The following is a 20430-nucleotide window of genomic DNA, read 5'->3' on the forward strand; positions in this document are numbered from 1 at the left end:
TATTTCTTCTTATTGATTAATGGCCAGAATTACTCGCAGAATAAACCAGAAATTCTGCAAAAAGATATCTATTGGAAAGCCCTAAATCCAGGCAACAGCCCAGATCTTAAAAAGAGGGAGCCAAAAGTATTTTTTCCTCCCTGAAGCAATCCTTCATGCTAGTTACATTCAGGTAAAAGCTCCACACAAAAGCCTTTAAAAACTATTTTTACAGCACAATTGAAAGCAGCACCATGACAAGAATATTTGACTTCAAGTTAATGGTTTAAAAGAGCAGAAATGGCTCGTTTTCTACTGTCAGAAAGTCCTATGGACTCTGCACATAGAATTGACCACCCAAAACCTCACAAGGCACCCATTAAAGATCATCCCTGCTCTTGCGTATTCTGTGAGTGAAGGCTCACACCCATCTCCACGTTTTATCACGGAACCATTGAATGTTTTGGGTTGAAAGGGAATTTAAAGCCCATCTAGTTCCACTCTCTGCCATCAGTAGGCACGTTCCACTAGACCAAGTTGTTCCATGCTCTGTCTAAGCTGATTTTAGAACATTGCCAGGATGGGGCAGCCACAGATTCTCTGGGAAACCCGCGCCAGGGGCTCACAACCCTCACAGTGAAGTGTTTTCTTGTCAGTATCCCACCTAACTCTACCATATATCTTTATTAATTCATTCCCCCTTGTCCTACCACTTTTAAGAACCACTGGGGCTACCAGGAATAGGATAGTTACGAACACACCCCCAAGAGGGATTAAAAATGGAATTAGGGGAGTGGGAACCGCCTGCGCCGCTCGCCGGAGCCCTCACGGAGCCCTCAGGGAACCCTCACGGGGCCCCGCCCCCCTGCCCTCGAGACCGCCCCTTCCCGCCTCGCCGCCTCACCCAATCAGCGCAGAGAGCACCACAGTTATTTGCATACTAACGCCTCTACCCTCGCAATTCACCAATCAGAGTGCTTCTCTCATGAGACCGAGGCGAATGCCTGTTTGGCTTTCCACGCACCCACTGAGCCGCAGCTTTCTATTGGGTCATGGGCCGGTGGGCGGGGCCAGTTTGAACGGGCGGCGGCGGGGAGCGGCGCCATGGTGAAACCGCTGAGGGATCGGGATCGGGATCGGGATCGGGATCGGGATCGGGATCGGGATCGGGATCGGGATCGGGATCGGGATCGGGATCGGGATCGGGACCGGGATACTGCCGAGGGTCCCGGTCCCATGGTGAGCCCCCCGCTCTCCCCGCAGCCCGCTGCGGCACCAGCCGACGGCTTCGCCTCCTCAGACGATGAGGCCGCCGAGGAGGAACCGAGCCCGCTCCACATCTCCTGGTGAGGCGACACCCGCGGGATCCTTTCCCTGAGGAAATTGTATGAAATCCCTATCCTGAGAAACAAGAGAGTTTCCGCAAGGGAAACCCGAGCTGAGCTCTGGTAACCTTCCAGGCTGGGGGTGTCCCGGTGGTGCTGGGGAATGTCAGTGGATGTGGCTGGGGTTGGAAGGAGCCTCTGGAGACCAGCCAGTCCAACGCCCCTGCACAAACAGGCTCCCCCCCAGCAGGAGGCCAAGGATCACATCCAGGTGCGTTTTGAATGTTTCCAGGGAAGGAAAACTCCATCACCGCCCCGGGCAGCCCGTTCCAGGCCTCTGTTCTTTACTCACAGGGTAAAGAGGCTCTGGTACAGGGTGCCCAGAGAAGCTGTGGCTGCCCCTGGAGGATCCCTGGAAGTGTCCAAGGCCAGGCTGGACAGGGATTGCAACCTAGGATAGTGGAAAGTGTCCCTGCCGATGGCAGGGGATTTGAACAAGATGATCTTTAAAGTTCCTTCCAACTCAAACCTTTTGTCACCCTCAGAGTAACATTTTTTCTCGCATTCACTTCCCATGTTTCATTTTGTGCCTGTTGCTCCTCATCCTCCCACCAGACACTGGTGAAAGGGTCTGGACCCACCCCCTTGACACCCCCTCTAAAGATATTTATGTATTTAAATAATTGAAATCTTTCCTACTGATTATTATTTATTTTACTTTTTATTTTCTGGTAGGTTGTCTTTGCCTCCTCTCTACTCTTCGGAGTTCCTGGGATTGTGCTCCCTTCCAGGTAAGAAGCATTCACTGAAATTTGCAGACATATTTGAAAGCTGAAGAATTTTTGTACCCCAAAATTCTGTGTTGTGGGTGACTTTTTTTGTAATCTGCCCCTGGAAGACGTGTTTTGGAAACGCCAAAGCCAATCTAAATGCAAGATCACATTTTTTTAAAGTGATAAAATAAACATATAAACTTTGACCGCATTTTTATCTGCAGCCATGGTGAATCTACACTCAACTCTTAAGTGATCTTTATTCAGCCCTTTGATTTGCTGGATGATTTTTTGTGTTTTGGGGGGAGATTTTATGCTGTATCCTGATTTAAAATATCCCAAACTTTTCATCTGGGAAGCACAAAGCACCTTAAAACCCTGGGCAGATTTCTTTCTTTAATCCTATTACATTACAGTATTAAGCAGATCACGGTGTTTAAACCATCTTCTGTACCAGGGATCTACTTGTAAAATCAAGAACTGGGTTTTATTCAGGCTTTGTTGCTTGTTTTGGTTTCGGGGGGAGGCTGCCTGTGCTCTGTTCTCCTTGCTGCAGCAGCCATCCCATAAATGTCACTTCCCTGGAGTGGTAATTGTTGTTCATAACTTGTTTCAGGTTGCAGGTTTAAGGATGTCAGAAGAAATCTTCAGAAAGATATAGGTGAGTCTTCTTTGTGTCAAGGGCAATCCCATGAATATTCCATGACTATGGAATAAATAGTCAGGATATTTCCAGGCAGGAGCTGCGCAGTACCCATGAGGCATGGTCAGAGCAGCTGGGATCAAGATGAATTACAATTCCTTTTTCCAGAGAACAGTGAAATTGGGATAGAAAAGATGGAATTATGTAAAGATTCCTGCTGACTATTCAGCTGTAAGCACTAAAGAGCAAAGACTAAGAGCAAATCCCCCCAGTGTGTGGTTAAGTCAAGCTTAGGAAGGAAGTTTTGGGTGTGAGCGTGGGCAGGCCCTGGCACAAAGAAGCTGTGGGGCAGTGCCCAAGGCCAGGTTGGATGGGCTTGGAGCAACCTGGGACAGTGGGAGGTGTCCCTGCCCATGGCAGGGGGTGGAACTGGCTTTAAGGTCCCTTCTAACCCAAACCACCCTGGGATTCTGTGATTTTAACTGGAGATGAGACAGAAACATACTTAGGTGGATAACTGGCTGTCCTGAGTGCTGTTGTGTTTGTTTCTCCAGTGGGACTTCTCTCAGGATTCCCTCTGAACTGAGAAAATTCCTCTCCTGGATTACCTGAAAGGAAGTGTGGGAAAGACTCAGTGAAAAGTGCTCAAACCAAAATTGCTCACTCCTATTTTCTTAGCCCCAAAGATTAAACAAGAGACTCAGGACCAGGGTGCTTATCTGTTTATCCTTAAGCTTGGCAGGTTTTTGTTTATTTGCAAGTGTCTTAATCTGTTGGCAGGAGAACTAAAGAGCTGTGGGATCCAGGATATCTTTGTGCTTTGTACCAGAGGAGAGCTCTCAAAATACCGAGTCCCAAACCTGATCGACGCGTACCAACAGCACGGGATGTGCGTGCACCACCACCCCATTCCTGATGGGAATGCTCCTGACATTGCCACCTGCTGCAAGGTCCTGGAAGAGCTCAGAACCTGCCTGGAAAATAAGCAGAAAACAATGATACAGTAGGTTCTGGCTGCCTCCTCATCACCCCACATTCCTGTAAAGGATGCCAGCTTCTCTCCAGATGTATGAGCAGGGGAAATAGTGTGAAAAGGCAGTTGGATTCTTTAGGATTAGTTCATGCTGTGAAGTCTGCTTGTTCCTCCTCCTGCAGCTATTTGGACAGAATTCTTCCTTTCAGAAGACCAGAATGTCCCATTTCCCCTTGCTCTATCCAGCAAGTTTTAATGTGAGTTTAGAGCGGCACCACAGGGCTCCTAGCTCCCAGCCTAGCTGGATATCAGGTGTAGAATGAGTTGGGAACTAAAACACTTTGTCAGAGGATGTGGCTGCCCCGTCCCTGGAAGTGTTCCAGGCCAGGCTGGATGGGGCTTGGAACAACCTGATCCAGTGGAAGGTGTCGCTGCCCATGGCAAGGGGTGGAATGAAGTGACTCTAAGGTCCCTTCCAACCCAAACCATCCATGACTCTATAACGCGCCCCTGGGCTACTTAGCAGGGACTCAGTGCAAAATTCCTAATTTCCACGAACAGGTTTAAAGGAATTTGTTTAGTTGAGCTCAGAAGAGAAGGGAAGAGCTTTCCAAATTCCATGTTCCCTGAATGATCCCACTGACAGCTTCCTGTACAGACATCTGCCGAGTCCTTGGCCTTCCTGCTGAAACAACCCTGCTGCTCTCCTCACAACTGTCCTCAAACCCTTCATCTGGAGTATGATCTAAAGAAATTTGGGATTGTCCATCCTTGTGCTGTTTCCTGTCCTCCTGTGCCTTTGGGACTATTACCAGGAATGAAGGGGAACTTTAAAATTGAAATTCCCATGGACAGACACAGAAGGTCTGGAGAATAAATAGGATATATCCCTGTAGGTATAGAATATGGAAAATATGGAGAAATTCTTGTTCTGACTTTCTTGTAGCACTGCTCCTCTTGATTATATTCAGGCAAGAACCGTGTCCATATATTTATGTGTTGGGGGGGGTCCCTGGGTGCTGCAGTTTGCTACAGCTCTTTACAGCCAGATGTTTTCTTTTCTCCCAGCTGCTATGGTGGCCTTGGACGCTCGTGCCTCGGTAAGCATTTGTCTCCATGCCTGCCCGACCCATCCCACAAACCCACGGAGCCAAATTCTGCTGGAAGCTTCACTGTGGCTGCAATCCACACTGCCACTGCCAGGAGCAGCCTGGTTAATAGAAAGGACACGAACCGATTCCTCGGCATCTGTCTTCATCGCGGTGTTGTCCCTTAAAGCTTTCGGGAGCGTTCGTTACTGTGTGTTCCCAGAAGGAAGGGGTGCTGATGTGGCCGGGAGACACAAAGGGGAATTGACTGGGTGTACTGGCACTCATTCCTGAAAAGCCTGGGAATTGCATCCCACATGCTGCTGGGGGAAATTGTGGGAGGGTTTTCACCTATTTCCAAAGCCCATAGGCTTAGGCAGGAGCAGCAGGCAGATGGGCCAGTGCCCAGAAATAAAACTGCAAGAGATCCAAGAGCTCTGGGACCCCGACTGTTTTGCCAGAGTGGTTTTTGTGGGACAAATCAGTGGCTGTGTGCAGTCAGCAGCATTCAGGTGTAAATACTTTCCCTTACAGTGGCTGCCTGTCTCCTGCTCCAGCTCTCAGACACCCTGACACCTCAGCAGGTGATAGAGAGCCTCAGGAACCTGAGAGGATCGGGGGCCATACAGACCATCAAGGTAATGGGGCTGCAGCAGGTAATGCACGGGTCCAGACACCAGCCAGTGCCCTCCTTCACTTCCCAGAGAGACTTCCCTGCATTTCCAGAGCTGCTCTCTGGGGTTTGAGCTGTTTCCTGCTTTCAAGAAACAGCTCCTCCTAGGAAACTGGTGACTGGACAAGAGAAGGCCTCGAGTTGTGTCAGAAAAGGTTTAGGTTGGATAATAGGGAAAATTTCTTGACTGAAAGGATTGTCCAGCCCTGGCAGAGCTGCCCATGGCAGTGGTGGAATCCCCATCCCTGGAGGGATTTAAAAACCACGTGGATGCACTTGGGGACGTGGGGTAGTGGTGGCCTTAGAATGCTGGGAAATAGTTGGATTCAAAGACCTTAGAGAGATTTTCCAAACTAAATGATTCCATGATCCAAAATAAAGCAGCTTTGAATTCTGTCACCTCCCACCTCTGAGGACCATTGTTTGCGTTACCTTGGGGTAATGCATCACCTGTGGCCATTATGGGGAGCCACAGGATCCAAGTCAAGATCCGTGGAATCTTTCTGACAGTGCAAAATCCCAGAGGATGTGGAGTAAGCACAGGAAGAACAAATGGACCGGAGGGTGCAGTTTTCATCCAGGGCTATCAAACAGCTTTGTAAGACAGGTGGTGCCCCCTCTTCAAGTACAGAGCTCTCACTGCAGACCTGGTTGTGCGTTTCCAGCAGTACAATTTCCTCCACGACTTCCGCGAGAACCTGGCTGCACACCTGGCAACAAAGGACCCGGCGCTGAGATCGGCATCGCGGTAGCTGATCCTGCCGCGGGCATCTTTGTGTCTGTGGAAACTCCCGGACAAGATCCCTCTCTCCTGACCTTTCCTCAGTGCCACTGCCTGTGTGACACAGCTGCTGCCTTCCAAATCCGTGTGTAAAGCGCTGGGATGGGGAAGAAAATCCTGGAGAACATGTAGCATCTTCCTCTCTTTGCTGACTTTAATACTCACTGCCTGAAAAATGCACGTGTAAGTGTGTTTGTGTCCATTGCTGTTCTGCTGGGATAATGGAGCCGGGTAGAAATTCCATCTCTGGAGCTGTTTAAAAACACCCTCTCACCCTCAGCTCTGCTGTAAAGCAAAGTCAAGCTGGAGCACTCAGCCCTAACGAGCTCCTAACAACTCGTTCTAAAATGTCACAGCTCTGCTCAGTGTGTTGAGGGGTATTTGGGAAGGAATCCCCTCATTCCAGAAGCAGGTGTTGTACACAAAATCTGTGACAAACCCAGCAGGGGGTTGCAGGTGACTGTGGCAGGAATGCACTGCTGCAGCTGCGTGGGTGAGCTGGCACGGCCCTTCTGCCTGCTGCCACCATGGAGAGTAAACAATCAGCTGTGGGCTGCGAGGATCTCACAGGAGCGGTCCTTGAACAGTCCTCAGCCCTCCCGTTTCACTACTTCCATTCATAAAAGCAAGATGAAACAGCTCCTGGCTTTTGATAAAGTTCAGGACCTTCTCAAGTCAGTAGCTGGGATGAGACTCCAGACAGCACCAGGGGGATGGAGTTGAACAAGTCCCTGCTTTGTGAACGTCAGAATTTATCTTTTAACATTTGAACTTTGAGCACAAAGGTGATTTCTGCAGATTAATTAGTGTTTACTGCCATTCCCTGCCCCACTCTTACAGCAAACAACAGGAACTTTACCAGTTGCCACAACATCGAATCATTTACAGTAAACACCCTGTCCCAAATGCGCTTCAGTACTTAATCCTTGAAACGAATGGTTTTCAGATATTAAATATTTAAAACGTGACTCAGCAGGAAGCTTGCTGAGGGCATGAGAAGTGTTCTTTATTTTCTCTGTAATCTTTTGCCTTCTGGAACTCCAAAAACAACCATCAGGTCCACATTTTGAAAGCCCAATGCCTGGTACTTCAGCAAGGCATCACACAAGGGTTACTCCAGCACTCCTGGGACGCGAGGCTGACGCTGCTGGACGTGGACGGTGTTCCCCACACCCCTGGGCAGCAGGGAATATTCATCTGCACCCCACATCCAGTTAAAGCTGGTCATCAGCAGGACGGTGCAGACACCCGGTAAATATCGCCGGGCAGAGCCCCTGCGGCTGGAGGGGCTGCAGGAGCAGCTGTCACTTGGGCTCAGTCAGGCTGTGTCGTTTATTCCAGTGTGGAATTTGGCTCAAACCAGCCCAAATGCCAAAGGGAACGAGAGGTTTGTTTAGAAGGTTGAGGAGAGCCAGGGGCTACAAGCAGCCAGTCTCGTTTCCATAATGGATTAATAAATATACAAACGTTAAGAAAGGTTTAATGAGCTTTGCTTCCACAGGCTGAAGTCATCTCTTACGTCTCTGGAAGAGCCAAGTAGCAGAAAAATAAAAATGATCCAATAGGAACAATATTCATGAGTTTCTGAAAGAGCTTTTCAAAAGTTCTGCTGTGAACAGCTAAAAATTATGGTTGCACGAGGAAAAAAATAATCATGGAATATTGAAGGCTTGAGCAGTAGGAGCATGGGAAATGCTCAATAAATGCAAGGAAACGTGTGAAAAACAATTTTATGTACAAAGCAATAAGCTGTCAGGACTATTACTACCTAGGAAAGAAAATCTGAGGGTATCACAGCCTGAATTCTCTTACCCCTAGTATATTTAAAAAAAAACCCAGAAACTATAGTCCCAAACCTTATGGAAGGACTTCCAAGCAGAGATCAAACAGACTGAGCCCCTCTGACAGACGACATGAGTGAAGTCTGCTCATTCACACCCAGCACAAATAAGGTGGAAAGGGGGACATTTTCACCATGTCCTAAAAAATGAGAGTGTAGGGTCACTAAGTGAAGTCTCATTAGACACTTATTTTTCACACAGCAATTCCACTGCAGAACTCACGGTCAGGATTGCCCAGAGAAGCTGTGGCTGTGGCTGCCCCGTCCATGGCAGGGGTTGGAATGAGATGAGCTTTGACCTAATGCCCCTTCCAACACAAACCGCTCTGGGATTCGGTGATCTTTCAGACCAGGCTACATAAGTGCTCAAAAAGCAACTGAAATGATGGCAGGAAAGCCACTGAGAGCTTTTTAAAATGCCAAAGCGCACTCAGGACACCTGTAACAGGCCAATTTCCAAATTTCTCACTCTTCAGGCAGATACTCAACACCTGCCCTGGTTCATGTATTCCTTTCCCCAGCCACTGCCAGCGCCCCACACACCCATGTTGGAATATCTGGATTTCTGCTGGAACCCATCATCCATCCAGCTTCTATCGTGCCTAACACCCAAGAGACCCAAAGCGAACAAATACACAGTTTATGCAAAAAAAAAGAGTTTTACTAGAACAGGGAAACTCTGCATTTTTCTCCAGCACAGGTAAATGAAAAGGATCCCTAATTATTACTTGTAAATTAGGCAGCTGTTCACAGTCACGATTTACAATGCAATATTTATCTGAAACATCTTCCCCTGCCCATCTGCTATTTAACTTCAGGAAAAGAGCAGGAAATCAGAGCTTCCCTTTTCCAGAGGTAATTGAGATTCCACGTTCTATTTTTAAAGGGAATGCAATTATCCACTGTCAAACAACTGATGAACACTGTGAGGATCTGCTGAATTGAAAAACAAAACGAAAGGCACCACATAAAAAGAAGTGTTGCTGAATTTGAGATTCGGTTTTTTATTATCATTTATTGCACTAAGGAACAGCGGGGCAGTTTCACAATCTCACTTTCTGCTTTGAAGAAGTCTGTAGTACTTACTACTCTTAAACCCAAGAGTGTTTTCATCATTGGACTTGATAAATGTTGGGGGTTTCTCCATTTGTTATTCAGACCGCACAGACATTAAAAAAAAAAACCAAACCCCAACCATTTAAATTCATTCCTTCATGGACAACTCAGCTTCTCCTACCACAATGACCCAGGCTGGAGATGAAAGCAGGGTTAACGTTTGGAGAAGATACAGAAGGCTCCGGACCATGCACATACAGGAGATTAACCAAATAGTAATAAAAAAATAAACCAAAACAGAACTACTTTTGCATTTGTGTCCATGAATGAATATCCTAAGACCAACATCACCTATGGGTAATAGACAGAGCATTCCAATGGTTCCCAAGACCTGGAGCTAGGGCTGATTTAGAGTGAGGAGTGGGATACACAAGTCCAAGTGAGCCACTACAAAGCCCATCCTACAGCAAATCCCTAGAGTACTAAGGCTAGTAGTAACCAACACCTACTCGAAGGTTATGGCTGTTCCTTATGGAGTGCAAAGTCAAAACTTTTCAAACCCCGGTCACCTTTATATTAATTTACACGTAATTCATTAATTTCAGCATCCCAGTAAAAATAAGAAAACAGTCTTTCCACAAGTATAAAATGTGGAAATATTTTAAAAATAGGGGAGTCGTTGTTTTCTAACTCAGTTGTGAACATCGGGTTCCGGATTTAATCTTGGTCAGAGGTTCTTGTTGTAAAGAATCCATGGTTTTTTGTGGCTTTTGCATGCACTTAACTGGAACAAAGCTTGCTGAATGTCTTCTTAAGAGCTCACCAGAACATAAATCATGCTGCAAAAGAAAATAAAAATATTAAGATGCATCATTTTGATTAGTGTTACACATTTAATTGTAACAGTGTATACTATAAGGAACAAGTCCATGTGAGTGAGATACATGGATTGTGACTGAAGATTTCACGTGACAACTCTTCTACTTTTGACTTCAACAAAATCACATTTACATCAAACACTTCCTCTGAAAACAATGTTTCAGCTTCTTAATTAAAACACCCTGGGACTTATTGTATTAAGCTTAACAGAAGAGAAGTTTGGAGCTTTTCAGTCTACAGTCATGGAACAGGGATTCAAAATAGTAATTCTGACCAAATTAGGATTTGTGTTTTAAAGCACAATTAGTAGTGAATGTGGATTCTTTTTCAGGAAAGTTGGCACTGTAGACGATCATACAGATTCCCAGCGTGTTTGGAGTCGGAAGGACCTTATGGATCATCTCATTCCAGCCCCTGCAATGGGCTGGGAGACCTCTGGCTAGGCCAGGTCACTCCAAGCAAGTCCCCTCCAACCAGGCCTGGAACACTTCCAGGGATCCAGGGGCAGCCACAGCTTCTCTGGGCGCCCTGTGCCAGGGCCTCCCCACCCGCACATGGAAGAATTCCTTCCCAATATCCCATCTGACCCTGCTCTCTGGCAGTGGGAAGCCATTCCCACATGTCCTATCACTACACACCCTTGTCCAAAGTCCCTTTCCAGCTCTCCCAGGCTCCTTCCCGGCACGGGAAGAAACATATTCCTATGCACAGTATTTCAAACTTCAGACTGAAGAGGAAAACTTACCCGTATAAGTAGTAAAAAAAAGATAGAAGGTAAAATGCTAATTTGCACCATCCTTCTTTCTGGCAATAGGCTAAAATATCTGCATTCATGATGGTCGTAGGATCGTAGAGCCCCGGGCCGCTCATCACGGGTCTGCTCATGTACCTGCAACGAGGCACAGGCAGGTGTGGGGCGACAGCCAGAGCACACGTGGGTCCTGCCCCCCGCCCAGCAGAGAACACCACCACTGAGACAAAGAGCAACCCTTCACAGAGAAGCAACTCAATTCCCATGTCTTATGGAATGGGAGAGGAGCGTGGGATCGCCACTTCCACCGGCACTCCACACCGGGAATTGTCTCGGTGCACCTCCGACGCGTCGGCGACTTTAACGCGCGCAACTCGATCCTCGCAGAGCACCAGAGAATAAAAACTAAAAACGCCCGAGAAAGCCAGGTGATGGTTCTTATTGTACAGCCGTGACCTAAACTCGCCCGGAAAGCATCTGGGTTTTCCCAAGACACAGAACACCGGACAGGAGAATGAGTAACAACTCTCTGAGCGTAACAGACTCGCCAAAATTACCTCCAAATATGATAAGCCAACAAAGGCATATTGAGACCCAGTGTGAGCCACTCTGCTGCACAGAGAAACATGACACAGAAGAATGCATGGATGAGGTACTCTGGAAGTACAAGCTGGAAAAAAAAAAGGTGAGTTAGAAGTTTCGATTACACGAAGCAAAACGTGGCATTTCAGCTACTTTGGAGGCGCGCATTTGCTTAAAAATAATATTTAAAAACCAACGCTAACAAGAACAAGACTGTGAACATGAAAGCAGCAGCCAGCACTATGTGCCTTGCTGTTTTCACGTGATTTTCATGAACCGAGGAGAAAAATTTATAAGATTTAATGGTCAGATCAGTATTTTTTATTGCTTCTATTAAATGAACAGATTCCACGCTTTATGCGTGACACTCAGAAGAGGTCACCGAGATATTTCTGCTCATGCAACAGAGAAATATCAGTAGGAAACATGCTTTATAGGCAAAAAGACGTTGGTGTTTTCCTGTTTTACAGCTTTGTTTTGGCCTTCACAGGTCCAGAACTTTTCAAAGTCGAATCATCCCCGAAATGGAACACCCCAGGCAGAGCTTTACCCAACCGAACCAGCGGTGACGTGGTGGCACACACAGGTCTGCACAGAGGAGCGGCTCTGCACAGACAGCCTGGGGGGCATCGGGCAGTTCTCCCTCACGGGGTCCCACTGTGCATGCTTGACAGCATCATGCTTCCAGCAGAAGCCCACAGAGCTCAGTACCAGGTACTACGGAATCACAGGAAGCATGGAATGCTGTGTGGATTAGTGCTGTTAATAGGAGCAACATGGAGAGAGGTACAGAGAGTAAACACATGCAAAGAGCTGCAAAATCTCACACCCAACACACGAGTTAAGTTTTACACAAGTCACCCCAGAGGGTTGCTATCTTCTGCTTTGTTAGCAGGTTCAGAAGGAATCACACCAATCAGACTCGCTTGGGTTGGGAGGGAACTTACAGCCCATCCAGTTCCACACCTCCCAGTGTCCCAGGCTGCTCCAAGCCCTGTCCAGCCTGGCCTTGGACACTTCCAGGGATCCAGAGGCAGCCACAGCTTCTCTGGGCACCCTGTGCCAGGGCCTGACCGCTCTCATTATGAAGAATTCCTTCCCCGTATCCCACCCAGCCCTGCCCTCTGGCAGTGGGAGCCATTCCCTGTGTCCTGTCCCTCCAGGCCCTCGAATCCCAGTCCCTCTCCTGGAGCCCCTTCAGGCCCTGCCAGAGGCTCTGAGCTCTCCCTGGAACCTTCTCCTCTCCAGGTGAACATTCCCAGCTCTCCCAGCCCGGCTCCAGAGCAGAAGCAGCTGATCTCTAAACTTCTGCCTTCTCAACTCATGCCCCATGAAACTTCCCATGGAAAACATCCCATTTTTACCCAGAGGTTTAAATTGCCTATGTGTGTGTGCATGTACACACACAGCACACTCTGCCCTCTCTTTATGCTGCATAGGATGATTACAGCAAAGTTCCAGTGGCTTCTAATCTTCTTCTTCTTCTTTTAACACCCCAAAATACCTTCCTAGAAATCTAAAAACTACCAACAAACACGCTCACCACCTACTTTGCTATGACATCCTAATTCTCTAAGTGAAGAATATCAAACAAAGCAAACTTGCATCAACGCCACCAAAATTCAGCTGTTTTACGCAAAATGTTTCAAGTAAATATTTTCATCCAGATCCTTCTTTGCATACTTACCATTTACACATGGCAATTATTTATAGCAGAACAACCACCACCCTGTCCAACACACGATGCATTTGGCAGCCTGCTCAGACAGATTCACCAGGCCTGAAAAATCTGTATTTATTTACCTACACATCTCAAAGTACGGTTTTCTTTTTTCCTGTTTATTAAACCCTACTCCCACACCAGAATACCTGCTTCTTTCCAATCTGCCCCACTTGATCCTCCCTGCCTGTCCTAGAGAAAAATGAATTACATCAGATCCTACCATATTTATCACAGAAGTGAGGGAGGACGGATCTGGTAGCTGAGAAGAGACACGACTATAACAGGAGCAGAGAAGAGAAGGAATCAGCAGTGTACTAAGGAGTTACTATTTTAGGCCGATCTTCCCACTGAGGTGCCTCAATTCCTACCAGGATCTTTGGTTCTTTACACAGGAAAACAACACAGCCGTGTGTTTGTCCAGCATCATGGACCAGATCCCCTCAAGAGCCTCAACTTCACTTTTGGGGACTAATCTGCTTCCACAGGAACAGCAAATATGAGGTTATTTCAGACTTTCAGCCCACAAAGCTGCCATGTAAAGGACACTCCATGCAAGTGGGGCAGCAGAAGGTTAATATCTGGTCAAACATGCACGTTTTTACGCTACAAAGGTTGCAGTAAGGTCATAATGCATCGATGTGATGAGAGCTGGCCTCTCCCACACTGCAGCAGAGATGACTGGAACAGACCAAGCAAGGGAAACTGTTAGATGCACAGCTCTCCTAGCAGCAAACCTCCTCTCCTCCTCCCCTCCTCACACTGAAATATTCACTTTAATTGGTGTGCTGCAACACGCTCTTCCCCGCCACAAGTACAGTACATTTATTTTTTGTTGCATGTTTTCCTTAAAACACACTAAAGCTACAGTTCAGGCCACGCCGCTGTGCTGCCCCTGCATCCTTCCCCCAGCCTCGGCACGCACAAAGGAAAATAAGAAATGCACAAAATGCTGCAGGATCAACCTCTGTGTCCTTTAACAAGCCTCCCTGATGCTGCTGGCCTGTAAGAGATGCAGGCAAATAGTTTGCCTCAAATTCTTTTCCTAAGCCAAGGAGTGTCAGAGTTGCATCCGAGGGAGGACACTGGGACACACCCCTGATCCTGGAACACAGAACAGAGAAGTGAGGACAGCACTTATCTCCTTCCACTCACCTAAATCCTCAAAAAAAGATCAGAATTGACTTGGTCAGTGCTTTAAAATAAAAACCCCAAGTATTCTCCTCTAATCTGAATTCAGTAAATCTGGCTTGAAAAACGAAATTGATTTATGCCTGAAGTTATTTTCTGACACCTAACAGGCATGTAACAGTTTTCCCCACGTTGCTGGGTAAGCAAGCAGAATTGGTTTGGCACAAAATATGGAAATCCATGAGGTTGTTATAAACCCCAACGAACAAATACCAAGCAGATGAACAGGCAGACTAAACGAAACAGCTAAATAGTATTACAAATGTTCCTAACGAAATGAAAGGGAAGTTCAAAAACATGAAACTGAAAAGCAGTACACACCTTTAATGCAATTTTGACTCTTTTAATCTTTTTGACCTTTTCAACTGTCTTTGTGCCGAAAATGTGGAAAGCAGATTGAAAGAATGTTAGTATGACAGCTGACGAGATCACCATCAGATTAATAACAGTCAGAATATTCAACTTGAAAGTAAAGAATTAGACAAAGAATTTCCCTAGAACTTCTACCAACAGCGAGGGCTTCTCAACCCAGATGCAATTCTATCGCCCCGGCCGATTGCATCAACGTAACACCAAAAATAAGCACTTTACACATTTTCATTTGGCAAAACAAAATGTTCAGTGTGCTACTTACGGGATTGAGTGTATTACACTGGTCTATGGGGTTCTTGTAATCAGTCTTCAGTTCATCAAATGCTATAATCTAGAGGAAAAATAATGAAAGAGTTTTGTTTCCTCGGGAGCAATTGTGTATTTTACCCATTAAAAGTAGCATTTTGGCACAGAACTGCTACCTTTGCTCTCCGTAAAATTTCACCTAAGCTCTGCCTACATCAACTCACAGGTAACACAGATGTGGAACAGGTTTTACAAATATTAAAGCAGCAGTTTCGTCAGATATTCAAAAGCCTCTGAGTACTATCCAACTTTTTATCTTCCCACTTGCAATGGATTTCCTACATCCCCTTCATCAGTTTTCAACCCTGCTCGCTGTGCAGACCCCAAACCTCACCCAGGACGCTCTTGGTGGCCAGCAGGAACCTGGCATGGGGTTCCTCAATCCAGGAAAAGCAAGAACAAGCTTAAAAGCCAACAGATATTCTTCCTCATTGTGTGTGAGCCCACACACATCCCAGAATCACAGACTGTGAGGACTGGAAGGGACATCTGGAGAGCATCCAGTCCAACTTCCCTGCCAATGGAGGATCACACAGACCACGTTATACCTCCTAAAGGTGCATCCATTTAAAAAAGAAGAGTACACTGGTCTTTTTCTTGATATAAAGATAAAGATGCACCACTTAGGACAAAAGGCACTCATACACAATAAATGCCCTGCCAAGCATCACATCCTCTCTCAGAGCACCTCGTCTCAGGCAGGGTCCTGTTGGCTGTTCTCCCTGTGCCAGGCTCGAGGAGCAAATCACAGAATCGTGGAACGGTTTCGGTGGGAAAGGACCAGAAAAATTATCCAATTCCACCACACTGCCACGGGCAGGGACACCTTCCACTAGGCCAGGCTGCTCCAAGCCCCATCCAGCTTGGCCTTGGACACTTCCAGGAATCCAGAGGCAGCCACAGCTTCTCTGAGCAACCTGTGCCAGGGTTTCGCCACCCTCACAGAGAAGAATTCCCTCCTAATATCCCATACAGCCCTGCCTTCTGCCAGCGGGAAGCCACTACCCCTTGTCCTACCACTCCGTTCCCGCATAAAAACCCGTTTTATCCGCAGAGAGGCCGATTCCCGCTCTGAGGGCGGTTCCGGATGCGGTTCTCCCGCTCTCTCGGCGGCTGTCCGGGGACGCCCTGGAGGCTCTCCGGGGCCGTTCCCCGGGCATTCCCCCCTCCACAGTGCCCGTACTCACATGCCAGATGGCGAAGAAGATGAGGGCGGCCGTGAGCAGCAGAGCCAACATGTAGCAGAAGGCGGCGAACGTGAAGGCCATGGCGGCGAGGCCGCGCGGGGGCTGCCGGGCGCCTCAGCAGCCGCCGCGCAGCCGCCATGGCCGCGCCCGCAGCGCCCCCTGGCGGCCCCGCCCGCCGCCGCCATTTCGTGAGGGGGGGAGCGGTGTGGGAGGGGATGGAACAACAACAACAACAAAAAAACCTCGGGTTTTTCACCTTAAAGGGTGGGAGGAGGGAGCGCGATCGCGCTTTACGGGGCGCGGTGTGAGACAGGGTTGGCGTAGAATCGTGGAATGACAGAGTCGCGGGGTCATTTAGTATGGAGAAGATATCAAGGAACATCGACTCCAACCTGTGACTGTCACCACCACCACCTTGGCAATAAACCAGAGCACTGAGTGTCATTTCCAGTCATTCCTTGAACACCTCCAGGGATGGGGACTCCAGAACACCTGGGTAGCCTTTTCCCAATAACTTCCCATGGAAAAATTTTCCATAATATCCAATCCAAGCCTCCCCTGAGGCATTCTGAGGCCGTTTCCCCTTGTCCTGTCCTTGTTCCCTGGGAGCACAGCCCGACCCCCCCGGCTGTCCCCTCCTGTCAGGGAGTTGTGCAGAGCCACAAGGTTCCCCTGAGCCTCCTTTTCTCCAGGCTCAGCCCCTTTCCCAGCTCCCTCAGCCTCTCCTGCTGCTCCAGCCCCTTCCCCAGCTCCGTTCCCTTCTCTGGACACGCTCCAGCCCCTCAGTGTCCTTCCTGAACCGAGAAGCCCAGCACAGCCACTTGATGGCCTCAGCAATGCCCAGCACGGAGGGACAATCACTGCCCTGCTCCTGCTGCCACACCATTGCTGACACAGGCCAAGGGTCACTGGGCTCTTGCCCACCTGGGCAAACCTGGGCTCATGTCCAGCCACTGTCAAGCAGCACCCCCAGTTCCTTCCCTACTTTCCAGACCCTCTGCCCGGAACGCTCCATTGGGTTGTTGTGACCCAAGTGCAGGACCGGACACTTGATCTTATTCAACCGCAGACTGTTGGTCTCAGCCCATCAATCCAGCCTGTCCACGTCCTCCCAGAGGCCCTTCCTGCCCTCCAGCAGATCCATATTCCCACACAGCTTGGTCTTGTCCAGAAATTTGCTAATAGTAGACTCAATTCCCTCAGCCCAGATCATCAGTAAAGAAATTAAACATGACTGGGTCCAACACTGATCCCTAGGGGACACCACCAGTGTGCAGCACCATTGCCCACCACTCTTTGGGTCCAACACTGATCCCTAGGGGACACCACCAGCGTGCAGCACCATTGCCCACCACTCTTTGGGTCCAACACTGATCCCTAGGGGACACCACCAGCGTGCAGCACCATTGCCCACCACTCTTTGGGTCCAACACTGATCCCCAGGGGACACCACCAGCGTGCAGCACCATTGCCCACCACTCTTTGGGTCCAACACTGATCCCCAGGGGACACCACCAGTGTGCAGCACCATTGCCCACCACTCTTTGGGTCCAGCTATCCAGCCAGTTCTTAACCCAGCCTAGGGTAAATCTGTCCAAGTCATTGACTGCCAGCTTTTCCAGGAGTTTGTGTTAAAAGGGAACTTAAAAACCTTTGATTTTCAACCCTGTGCCATGGGCACGTAGACCTTCCACTAGAACAGACCAACCTGGCCTTGAACACTTCCAGGAATAAGGCAGCCACTGCTTTTCTGTGCAACTCATGCCAGGGCCTCACCACCCTCAAAGGGAAGAGTTTCTTCTTAATACCTCATCTAAATCTTCCTTCTTTTAGTTTACATCCGTTTCCCCTGTGTCCTAACCCTCCCTGGCCATTAAGATTCCCTGCTCAGCACAAGCTCCACCTGGAGAAAAGGGAGATGGCAAATTTAGGAAGAAATGCTGGAGAAGGCTGTGCTGTGTGAGCCCTGGGGAAGGGAAAGCCGGTCATACAATCCCAAATCAATACAACTTGGAGCCTGCCCAAAGGAAACAGCGAGATGAGAAAACAGTCGGAGGAGGAGATCGCCCCACTCTCCTTTCAAAAGGTCATGTAAAAGTTGTTTCAGTTTAAGCAGTGACACCTTGCAGTAAAAGGCAAGCCAGGGTGACATTGCTGCAATCGTTTCCTCCAGAGCAGAGTGAGGGATGATTTCCATAAAACCAACAGCTGCCAAACCAAATAATATTTTCCGGTGTTATCTGCTGGAAAGCTTTATACACAATTAATGGAGTGTCACAATGAGAGATGAGCAGAAACTTTATTTCCTTCACCAAAATACCGGAAAAACTGTAGCAAATGAGCTGTCTTTAGGACATCAGCTGTTGCAAAGATAAAGTTGATGCTTCGTTATAAAATCACTCACCTCATCCACAAACTACTCCAAATAATGGTGTCATTATGACCCCTGAAAACTTCTATGTGAAACCCAGAAAACAGATTTTAAAATAAACTTCAGTGAAGATGAGTCCTGAGCAACCTGTTCTAGTGGAAGGTGTCCCTGCTCGTGGCAGGGGGTTGGAACAAGATGGAGTTTGAGGACACTTCCAACCCCAACCAGTCTGTGATCCTGTGACTCTGAGATTAATAAGGTAAGACAACACAAGGCCAGGAGAGGGTGGGGTGGGTACTGCAGCCAAGGCAGCAGCTCTGAGCCATTCCCAACTCTGTCCCAGGAGTTTTCCCATCACCTTGCAAGTAGGATCGACAAGAAGACCACCAGGCAGTGAGAACATCAGGGAGGCTGAGCCTGTTGTGGTTTCCTTCCAGCTCAGGGTGACAGGATGGGTTAGGAAGAGAAGCCCTGGCAGTGCCATCACAGCCACCTTCCAACCGTTCCTCATCCCTCGCTCCTGAGGAGCCAGAAACAATTTCTGCAATCCCTCTGCAATAACATACCTTTCTTCATATCGTTCGATGCTTCTTTAGCCTTATTTATTATCAATTTTCTTATTTCTTATTTGGAATACCCTTGAGCTGCACAGGCACCCTTATTCCCACGGAAATTGGACTGGACTTTGCTGGAAAATCTGATGTGCAGCATTCAAACTCCCTGGTTCAGGCTTTTCCAAAGCCACCCAAGAGGCCAGTTTGCCTCAGAAGAGCTGTGGGAGGTAGAGAAACAGAAGATGTACCTTGGGGCTGGGGAATGCTGCTTTTCCACTGCAGTTTGATCCATTCAAGGTAGATACTTCTGTATTTGATGATTTCTTATACATGAAAATGCTGTGCAACAGGGATGTGCAGTATGAGAAGTAAAAAGGTGTGTCAGCCACATACTTGGCATTTGCAATTAATCCTGGTTCTGCCTCGAGGAATGCAGTGTTTTATTCCCTCGGGTGCTGGCATAGCGTTCAACTGCAATTATCCTGTCAGGAGAAGCGGAAGGGAGCTGTAATCTTGCACAACAACGATTTCTGCACTGAAGGATTTCTTGTACCGTAGATTTTTTTTTTTTTTTTTGGTAACACAAAAGGAAATTAAAAGCAAATTCTGTAGAAAAGGATCTAAATCAATTCTCATTTCACATCTATTTGGTATCTCAAACCAAACAATGACTGAGTATCTTCTCTGATTAAACTCTGTAAACAATGGCAGGAAGCCACAGAGGAGCTTTGGAGATGGCCCACAGCTCTTAAAGCACTTTCCTGTTAGTCTGGACACACTGAGTTTAATCCTGATTGGAATCCCCAGGGAAAATGTCAATGTCTGTTCACTTCATCTTAAACCCCTCTCAAGTACTCGTCCTTATCGGAAAATAGCCGTATAATCAGTCATAAATCAATGCGTTACAGGCTGTTCATGAGGAAGATTTTGGCAGAGAACTGTGGGAAAAGATTATGGAGCAATTTCTCTGAATTGTGCACGGGTTAACCACATCCTTCAACATTAATTGTCATTTCAGTTATAGATATCAAGGAGAAATCTAATACTATTGAACTTGGTAATAAAAATCCCGCTGACTTTAATAGACTTGGCTTAGTGGGTTTTCAGGAGAGGAAAATCTGAATATTTATGGACAATTTAAGGGGCTCATAAAAAGGAGGGGGAGGGACTTTTTATACAGGCATGGAGTGACGGGACAAGGAGGAACTGTTTCAAATTGATAGAGGGCAGGGTCGGATGGGATATTGGGAAGAAATTGTTCCCTGCGAGGGTGCCGAGGCCCTGGCACAGAGGAGCTGTGGCTGCCCCTGGATCCCTGGAAGCGTTCCAGGCCAGCTTGGACAGGGCTTGGAGCAACCTGGTGTCGTGGCTGCGCGTGGGTGGTTA

The 20430-nt window shown here is 47.8% G+C and overlaps 2 protein-coding genes across 6 annotated transcripts; one reads left to right on the forward strand and one right to left on the reverse strand.

Moving 5' to 3' along the window:
• The first annotated feature begins 1057 nt into the window (after positions 1 to 1057).
• CDKN3 (cyclin dependent kinase inhibitor 3) lies at positions 1058 to 8721 on the forward strand. Of its 4 annotated transcripts, XM_040067173.2 has the most exons (8): positions 1066 to 1086; positions 1243 to 1325; positions 2040 to 2095; positions 2694 to 2738; positions 3501 to 3723; positions 4762 to 4793; positions 5316 to 5419; positions 6120 to 7669. In XM_040067173.2, the coding sequence occupies exons 1-8, from the start codon at positions 1084 to 1086 to the stop codon at positions 6204 to 6206; spliced, it is 633 nt and encodes a 210-aa protein (XP_039923107.1). In that variant the 5' UTR covers positions 1066 to 1083; the 3' UTR covers positions 6207 to 7669. The 4 variants fall into 4 exon arrangements, with proteins under 4 accessions (XP_039923104.1, XP_039923107.1, XP_039923105.1 ...); XM_040067170.2 differs by having other exon boundaries at positions 1058 to 1325; positions 6120 to 8721; XM_040067171.2 differs by lacking the exon at positions 1066 to 1086 and having other exon boundaries at positions 1106 to 1325; positions 6123 to 7675.
• Positions 8722 to 9053: 332 nt separating this feature from the next.
• On the reverse strand, positions 9054 to 16267 carry CNIH1 (cornichon family AMPA receptor auxiliary protein 1). Of its 2 annotated transcripts, XM_040067175.2 has the most exons (6): positions 16120 to 16242; positions 14889 to 14957; positions 14576 to 14623; positions 11319 to 11431; positions 10756 to 10899; positions 9054 to 9970 (listed from the first exon to the last, which is right to left on the reverse strand). In XM_040067175.2, exons 1-6 carry the CDS (start codon positions 16198 to 16200, stop codon positions 9943 to 9945), a joined length of 483 nt encoding a protein of 160 aa, XP_039923109.1. In that variant the 5' UTR covers positions 16201 to 16242; the 3' UTR covers positions 9054 to 9942. The 2 variants fall into 2 exon arrangements, with proteins under 2 accessions (XP_039923109.1, XP_039923110.1); XM_040067176.2 differs by lacking the exon at positions 14576 to 14623 and having other exon boundaries at positions 16120 to 16267.
• Between the last annotated feature and the right edge of the window lie 4163 nt (positions 16268 to 20430).

This window comes from Hirundo rustica, chromosome 6 (genome assembly GCF_015227805.2).
Source record: "Hirundo rustica isolate bHirRus1 chromosome 6, bHirRus1.pri.v3, whole genome shotgun sequence".
NCBI lineage: Eukaryota > Metazoa > Chordata > Aves > Passeriformes > Hirundinidae > Hirundo > Hirundo rustica.

Coding starts and splice junctions, on each gene's coding strand:
- CDKN3 (XM_040067170.2), top strand. CDS start 1,084: ATGGTGAAACCGCTGAGGGATCGGGATCGGGATCGGGATCGGGATCGG. Junction 1,326..2,039: donor AGCCCGCTCCACATCTCCTG/GTGAGGCGACAC, acceptor ATTTTCTGGTAG/GTTGTCTTTGCCTCCTCTCT. Junction 4,794..5,315: donor CCTTGGACGCTCGTGCCTCG/GTAAGCATTTGT, acceptor TTTCCCTTACAG/TGGCTGCCTGTCTCCTGCTC.
- CNIH1 (XM_040067175.2), bottom strand. CDS start 16,200: ATGGCCTTCACGTTCGCCGCCTTCTGCTACATGTTGGCTCTGCTGCTC. Junction 14,958..16,119: donor TCTTCTTCGCCATCTGGCAT/GTGAGTACGGGC, acceptor TTTTTCCTCTAG/ATTATAGCATTTGATGAACT. Junction 10,900..11,318: donor TTGGCTTATCATATTTGGAG/GTAATTTTGGCG, acceptor GCCTCGTTGCAG/GTACATGAGCAGACCCGTGA.